This window comes from Nicotiana tomentosiformis, chromosome 1 (genome assembly GCF_000390325.3).
Source record: "Nicotiana tomentosiformis chromosome 1, ASM39032v3, whole genome shotgun sequence".
In the NCBI taxonomy this organism is placed as follows: domain Eukaryota; kingdom Viridiplantae; phylum Streptophyta; class Magnoliopsida; order Solanales; family Solanaceae; genus Nicotiana; species Nicotiana tomentosiformis.
The window spans coordinates 93,832,271-93,841,312 of record NC_090812.1 but is presented as its reverse complement, the minus strand read 5'-3'; the positions used below and the strand labels follow the sequence as shown (position 1 = coordinate 93,841,312).

The 9,042-nt window shown below is 36.0% G+C and overlaps 1 protein-coding gene across 1 annotated transcript; it reads right to left on the bottom strand.

The window, feature by feature from the left end:
- Nucleotides 1-733: 733 nt before the first annotated feature.
- Nucleotides 734-1,192, bottom strand: LOC138907222 (uncharacterized). Its single transcript, XM_070197659.1, has one exon. The coding sequence runs from the start codon at nt 1,190-1,192 to the stop codon at nt 734-736; it is 459 nt and encodes a 152-aa protein (XP_070053760.1).
- Between the last annotated feature and the right edge of the window lie 7,850 nt (nt 1,193-9,042).

Genomic DNA, 9,042 nt, shown 5'->3' with positions numbered 1-9,042 from the left:
CCAGAGCAAACAAAAAAGGGCTGAGTGTCGACCCCTGATGCAATACCTATCATAACCGGAAAATGGTTCGAGTTCCTACCCATTGTCCTCACTCGGGTCTTTGCTCCATCATACATGTCCTTAATCAACCTAATATAGGCAATAGATACACCTCTAGCCTCGAAATATGTCCACAAAACTTCCCTCGAAACTTTGTCGTACGCCTTTTCTAAGTCGATGAACACCATATGCAAGTCCTTATTTGTCTCCCTATACTGCTCCATCAATCTCCTAACAAGGTGGATGACCCCAGTATAAACCCGAACTGGTTCTCATAAATAGACATACTCCTCCTCACCCTTAGCTCTACCACTCTCTCCCAGACTTTCATAGAATGCCTAAGCAGCTTGATACCCCGATAGTTATTGCAATTTTGGATATCACCCTTGTTCTTGTATACAGGAACCATTGTGCTCCACCTCCACTCTTCGGGCATCTTCTTCATTCTAAAAATGACATTAAATAACCTAGTGAGCTAGTCCAAGCCTGCCTTGCTCGCACTCTTTCAAAACTCCACCGGGATTTCATCCGGCCCGATCGGTTTGCCCCTGCTCATCTTACGCATAGCCCCCTCAACTTCATCAACTCTAATCCCCCTACAATACCCAAAGTCACAACGACTTCCAGTGAGTTCCAAATCATCCAGTACAATGCTCTTGTCCCCCTCCTCCTTTAAGAGACTATGGAAGTAGGTCTACCATCTCTGACGGATAAGCCTCTCATCCAACAAAACTCTACCTTCTTTTTCCTTGATGCACTTCACTTGGTCCAAGTCACGCGCTTTTCTTTCTCGCGCCTTGGCTAATCTGAACAACCTCTTATCCCCACCTCGGCCCTCGAGTCCCTCATACAAACGACTAACATCTACAGTCTTGGCCGGCGTAACTGTTAGCTTTGCCTCTTTCTTAGCTAACTTATAATGCTCCATATTCGCCCTCTTCTCCTCCTCATCTACACTTTTCACTAGTTTCAAATACGTTGCTTTCTTGGTTTTTACTTTTCCTTTCATCTCTCCATTCCACCACCAGTCTTCCTTGTGACCACCAGAGTAACCTTTTGAGACCCCCAATACCTCTCTCGCGACTTCCCTAATGCACTGTGCAGTCGTGGTCCACATAACGCTTGCATCCCCACTACTCCTCCAAGCCTCCATAGTCAATAGCTTGACCCCCAACTCTTGCTCTTTAGCTTCCGTCAAGGCTCCTCACTTGATCCTATGTTGGCTATACATCACCCTCTTTCCCCTCTTCCTCGTGATCTTAAGGTCCATGACTAGGAGCCTATGAAGGGTCGAGAGGTTCTTACTCGGGATGACCTTGCAATCCGTGCAAAGTAGGGTTGTGCATGGATCGGATCGGATTTAGCATATTTTGGATTCGGATTTCGAATTTTGGATTCTGAAAAAGGCAATCTGAATCCGATCCGAATTAACATTGGATAGGATCGAATTTTAAACTTTGGATCGGATAATATTTTGGATTGTCAGGTCAGATTGTCACTTAATTAAGTCATACTCACCATTCACCAAAGACGTTTTAAAAGTTGCTGAATTAAGTCATACTCACATAGTCATACCCAGATTGCTGGTTAGGACTTAAGTTAGGAGAAAACACCTTGTTTCTGAACCATTTTGATTAAGTTAGGAGAAAATACCTTGTTGCTGAACCATTCAATCAGAATCAAAAAAAATTGAGTGAATATGATGAAAACACCATTCTTCTCCTAAAACAGTTCAACTGCTTTTTCTTGGACTAAACAAACCACAATCTGAAATATTATATAATGCAACAATTGTCTTTCAAACCAAACCAAACTAAAGTCCCCAAAAAAAACACAATCTTCATACTTTCATAACAAAATAAAACAAACCAAACTACTAAAGTCCACAACAGTTACCAAATAAACTGAATTCTTTAACAGATTACACAAAAGAGTTCTAAGTTCCAACTTTTGGGAAGCCACAGATATACTGTTAACACAACCAGCAACCAGGCCTAATGTAGCTCTCAATCTCAGATTCTCAGTAGGACTGTGAGACAACCAGTTAAAAATCTGTAATTTCAAACAATTCAAAGAGCATTTTCAGAAAAAGAAGAAGACATAGTTTAAGCTATCCAGATTCCAGAAATATACAGCAAAACAAGAAGCAAGTGTACTGAAGATAATGAAATACCTGAGCTTGTACGACAAATGAAAAATCACTATATGTCGACAATGTAAGGCTCTCTTCCCATATTAATAAATTATGTAGAATAAGATAGTAACACAAGAAATTAGTTTAGAAGTAATCTAAATAAACATACAAATAAAGTATACATTAAACACAAGTAATAAAAGAAATAAGATAGGCTTACCAGCTTCAAGTTGTTCAAGATTATCTAAATCTTCTTCAATTTTAACCGAAGTTGTTGATTCATTCCGAATCCAATCTTGGACACACACAAGAGCTTGAACCAATCTAGGAGTCAATGAACTCCTAAATAGATCAAGTATGCGTCCGCCGGTGCTAAAGGCTGATTCTGAGGCAACACTAGAAATTGGAATGGCTAGCACATCACGTGCCATCTCAGCAAGAGTGGGAAATCTAGGTGAGTTCAACTTCCACCACCCCATAATGTTAAACTTTTCATGGTCTTCCTCAACATCTTCACCCAAATATTTATCTAACTCCGTTTTAGAGTCAACTCCACCATATTTCTTATGTTTCTTTAAATCTAGCATGAATTTTGAGAGCGATGATGAAGAAGATGGAGAAGATGGACCAGAAGATGGAGAAGATGGACATGAACCAGAACCACCATTTTTCATTGCATACGCATTAAACAAAGTATCCATGTATGTTTTCATCTCCACTTGTATTTTTATACCTACTGTTTCTCCAAATATAGCAGCAAGCGCAAATGAAAGAGTATGAAACTTATGGCATAGATCCAGCACACATGAAATAAAAATTATTTTGTTTATCTTACATGGATCCCCCAAATACTTGTCAAATTTCTCTTTCATATTCTTTGCCATTTCTCTCAAGAAAGCATCTTCATTTTGCATCAACTCTTTCAAAGAAGAATCAACAACACATATTTCAAGAAAATGTACATTAGACGTAATATAAAGTGTACATGATACTTTCAAGGTGAGTTCATAAAAAATTTCCAAAAACTTCACAATACGTCTTAAACTATCTCAATCCTTACTTAAAAGTGGACCAGCAGGTTATCCATCCTCATAAATGCAATTAGAAATACATGACATCAAACCATAATCAATACCACAATATTTTGTAAAGGCTTCCTCATAAACTCTAGCAACCTTCAACAGCAAATATGTGGAGCTCCACCTAGTAGGAACATCCAAGCACAATGATTTTTTAGAAGTTATGCTATCAAGATCACAACATTCTTTAAACTTTTTTCATCTTGCGGGAGATTGTCTTATGTACCTAACAGCTTGTCTTATTCATTCAACAGACACACTCCCTTCTCTCAACCCATCTTGAACAACTAGATTGATGATGTGAGCCATACATCTCACATGAACATGCTTACCTTCCATCAAATTAGTGTTCCATCTAGTAAATTGCTTGGATAACTCTCTAACCATCACATCATTAGAACTCGCATTATCAACTGGCACAGTAAATACTTTATCCACTCCCCATTCAAGTAAACACTTAGAATTACCACTAGCTAAATCTTGACCTTTGTGACTAGTAATTGGACAAAAATTCAATATCCTTTTATGCAATTTTCAATTCTTGTCAATGTAATGGGTTGTAACACACACATAATTAATTCTTTGAATTGAAGTCCATGTATCAGTTGTAATACATATTCTCTGTTTTGATTCTTTAAGAATTGACTTCAAAGCAAGTCTCTCTTCATGGTATATCTCAAGACAATCCTTAGTCATAGTAGTACGAGATGCAATATAAAATAAAGGTTGAAGATGTCACGACCCAAACCGATGGGCCGCGACGGGCACCCGATACCTTACTCAACCGAGTACCAATATAACGTATCTTTTCGTATCATACTATCATAGATAACTGAGCCGGAGAGGCAGACGTGAGATAAGTAGAATACAACATGAAATACTAACTTATACATAATACATACGGCCAATAAGACCGAAATAACCACTCGTACACTGAACATAGGCCGACAAGGCCATACAATATTTTACGTACATGACGTCTGTCTACAAGCCTGTAAGAATACATAATTGTCATAAAGGTCGAGACAGAGCCCCGCCATACCAAACAATATACGTCTAAATTATAATGACCAAACAAGTAACTCCGGAGCAAATGGAGCGCACCAACACCTTTCGCTGAGCTGATAGCCTACTTGGAGGACTCTCGACCTGTCTATCGGGACCTGCGGGCATGAAACGTAGCGTCTCCAGGCAAAAGGTACGTCAGTACAAATAATGTACCGAGTATGTAAGGAATAAAAACTAGTAAACAATAGACATGAGAGAAACATGGAGTAAAAGACTCAACGTGTATATCTGAATAGCTCTGTGAATCATTTAATATTATAATATCATGCATATTTGTATAAATGTCATACCATGCATGGGTATATGCGTTCATATCATTATCAAGCCTCTGAGGGAATCCCATTATATCATTTCGGCCACTGTGGGCAAATCATCAACGTATACCAGCTGATCAGGTGGTGGTGCGTATATAACGCCGTAACCTTTTCCCATATCCCATATATATATATATATATATATATATATATATATATATATATATAATGTACATATATACGCATATATAACGCCATCTGATCATGGGTCAATGTATATGTATAAATGAACGCAATACATGAGAAGTACATTAATAAAATCTCTCGGAATGTCATAAGACCATTATGCCTTTGAATAATATCATGAAGTAACTTTATCAACTTACGTATTTTCTGAGATCCATGAATAAAAGATGTAATAATAAGACACATGTGAATTCAAGAATATAGGCACCTTTAATACTTCTATGAATAGAGTCATTTATGGAAGTTGTGAATTTGCTCGCTTCGTTTGTATTATATAGATCATGCCAAAAAAGAAAGAAGGGATAGCCTTAACATACCTGAACCGATTGTTTTGAGAAAAATTACACTGTATTCCCTTATAATTGCAAAATCTCACAATAGTAATATAAATCCAATGCCTACCAAGTGCTCCATCATGTGTTATTTGGTATTGGGATAGTAAAATGTTATGATTTCCTTCAATATGTTCTAACGTGAGTTTCTAATAGAAAGAACAGTATACTTGAATCTCTTGAAAATCTAAGAGACCAAATGAAGTAAAATGGTCACAATTCTTTAAGTGTGTTTGAATGGGTGTGGGCCCACTTCAAGTGGTGACTAAGCCACTTTAATCTTCCACAGTATGACATCTATGCAAGACTTTTAAGAGTCATTTTAATTATAACGGGGGGCTGCCATATTTTTGGGCCTCTTAGGCCTTATCCCAAGGTCTTAATTACCCACTAATGTCTTATTTAACTAATTAATCCCCCATTAACCAATAATCAATTAATTACTCATATAATCAAGAATTATCTTAAATTACTTAAAATACTACTCAATTTTAACACGCTTTGTACACCTAACTATTATGGTCATGTGTTACCTTGTATGGTACTAGTCCATAAATACCGGGTATTTTAGCTCGGGTCGTATTTTATCCAAAATGTCAAACCTCGACGAAATTTTAACGTACAAAAATGCGGGATGTAATATCTCATTTTCGAGCTTTCATCAATTTACTTATGGCGTACTTTTACGTACGAAAACATGGGGTGTAACAGAAGAGTTCTCACAAAGTCTCTAAATCTATCTTTTTCAACAGAAATAAAGGGAAGTTCATCTTTAATAATCATACGAGCTAAACCCCTCCTACATGCCTCTTGATCAAATTTTCAAGGGATAAGTGAAACATCACCTGTTTGACCTTTCTGTTGAAAAGCTAATGTTGTCTGGCTTGTTTCCGCCTTGTTGGGATTGCTCGGATATTTGAGAATATGCGATAACAAATTACTTGTGCCGCTAAACAAGCAATTTGGTGAAGTGGTGCCAAACAACTGATCTTTCTTTAACCATTTTTCTTTTCTTCGAACCAGATTGAGATTCACTGTTGTTGGTTATGGAATCATTTGAAGCATCATTTCATCAAATTTTTCAACAATTTGAAGTTCATTCGGTGTCTCTGCCACGTTTTTGGGCCTCTTAGGCCTTATCCCAAGGTCTTAATTATCCACTAATATTTTATTTAACTAATTAATTCTTCATTAATCAATAATCAATCAATTACTCATATAATCAAGAATTATCTCAAATTACTTAAAATACTACTCAATTTTAACACACTTTGTACACCTTACTATTATGGTCATGTGGTACCTTGTATGGTACTAGTTCATAAATACCGGATATTTTAGCTCGGGTCGTATTTTATTCTAAATGTCAAACTTCGACGAAACTTTAACGTATGAAAATACGGGATGTAATATCTCATTTTCGAGCTTTCATCAATTTACTTATGGCGTATTTTTACGTACGAAAACATGGGGTGTAACAGAAGAGTTCTCACAAAGTCTCTAAATCTATCTTTTTCAATAGAAATAAAGGGAAGTTCATATTTAATAATCATACGAGCTAAACCCCTCCTACATGCCTCTTGATCAAATTTTCAAGGGATAAGTAAAACATCACCTGTTTGACCTTTCTGTTGAAAAGCTAATGTTGTCTGGCTTGTTTTTGCCTTGTTGGGATTGCTCGGATATTTGAGAATATGCGATAACAAATTGCTTGTGCCGCTAAACAAGCAATTTGGTGAAGTGGTGCCAAACAACTGATCTTTCTTTAACCATTTTTCTTTTCTTCGAACCAGATTGAGATTCACTGTTGTTGGTTGTGGAATCATATGAAGCATCATTTCACCAAAATTTTCAATAATTTGAAGTTCATTCGGTGTCTCTGCCTCATTTTCCATCTACCAAAACAAAAAAATCAAAGTAAAATCAGAAGTAGAAGAACAGAACATGAAAGAGACATAAAAGACAGAACATAAAGCCAAATCGATACATACATACAAAAATTGAAAAAAGACAGCATAAAAATTCAGAAAAAAAAGATCATGTAATCTCTCTCTAACTCACACAAAACACACACACAAAAATACCTCTATTTGATTTCTATAGTGAAATAAAAGGTGAAAAATACCACCTTTGAGCTCTAAGAAAGAGGAAAAAAGCAACCATAAAATCAATAATAACTAATAGTTAGAGAGAGATGCCAGTCTTACCGTCGATTAGAGTTTTGCGTCGTTTGCTCTTGACTCAAATTGGAAATCGAACAGGGATTTGGAGTTTTGGACTCTTGGAGAAGACTGTGAAGACTCTTCTGGTTGAGACTTGAGAGGATATAGATTTGGAGTTCCGATTCAGACTCTTCACTGAAGAGTGAAGACTGAAGAGAGGCGGAAGTTGGACAGAGAAATATGTGAGAGAGAATTAGATTTCGATATAACCTAAGTGAGGGGCTGTCTGAAAAATGAATAAGCCTAACCCTAAAATTTTAGTGTAGTATTTATATAGGTCCATATAATTTCGGATTTCGGATCGGATCGGATTAAAATCATACCAATCCGAATATCCAAAATTTTATAAAACATAATCCGTATCCAATCCAAATATCCGAAATTCGAAATTCAAAAATCAGAAATAGAGTGGATCGGTTCGGATTTCGGATATCCGGTCCAAATGCACAGTCTTAGTGCAAAGACCTATATCGGACTTCCTGCAGAGTACTTTTTTTTCATGTTGTAGATAGAGTATTTTTTTTTATTTCAACAAAATGAGTATATTCTTTTAATGATGCAGTAAAAGTATTTTTTTCATTTAAAAAAATGAATACTTTTTTTTTCATAATATAGAAAAAGTATTTTCTTTTATTTCAACAAAACGAGTATACTTTATTTTCGTGATGTAGAAAAAGTATTTTCTTTCATTCCAACAAACTAAGTATTTTCTTTTCCTGATGTAGAAAAAATATTTTCTTTCATTCAACAAAATGAGTAATTTCTTTTCATGTTGTAGAAAGGATACTTTCTTTTTCAACAAAATAAAGTATTTTTTTTTAGTTATCGAGCCCAAATTTCAACGTTGTTCTTGTGTGAAAAGGTAAAGCAGCACATTAATTCCTTTGGGTTTGTGTGAATTTTGAAAAGAATAATTAAATTCTTGAAGAAAATAGTGTTCGGGGGGGGGGGGGGAGGGGAAGGAGTACAGAAACCATAAGAATTTTGGGGAAGCTGGGCTGAGGAGAGCAGCATAAAAAATTATTTTATACTCTCTAACCAAACACTAGAATATATTTTTCGGAAAAAAAATTTTCACTCACCAACCAAACAAGGGAAAATAAGTGATAAAATCATTCACACACCCTAAATATTCAGTGTTTAATCCAAAGATAAAATCTTAGGTATCAAATATATTTAGATTCAACTAGTTTAATTTTTATAAAAACAAATGAGCTAAAAAAATATTAAAAAGTCAAATTCTTTCTTTCTTCCCCACTTTTCCACCAATTATAAATTTTTCCCTTATGTTCGTTGTCTTTTTTTCCTTTCTTCCCTGTTTCTTTAACACAATATCCTGTGGCGCAAGCTGACAATGATAATAATGTAGGCGACAGTAACGAATTTAAAAAATTTGGCACATAGTTACGGCTGCCTACTCAAAATCGCCCTAGAGCAGTAATCACTGGTGAGCCTGATGCACTTGACACCAACCAAAATTGAATATTTTAATAGTGAAATTGCATGGTGTTGATAGTACCAGTACCAACTTATGGGCGTTGAATTTAATACTCAGTAGTAACAAAATTAGCTGGATTTCTACTTTTGGGATGCCCAGTTTGAAAACTGAAATTTCCCTCGAGTCAAGAGAGGAGTTTCATGCTTTGTATGGCAATTAATGGAGTCTAT

Bases quoted from the DNA above. Each gene is read 5' to 3' on its own strand.
- LOC138907222 (XM_070197659.1), bottom strand. From the start codon at position 1,192: ATGGAGGCTTGGAGGAGTAGTGGGGATGCAAGCGTTATGTGGACCACG.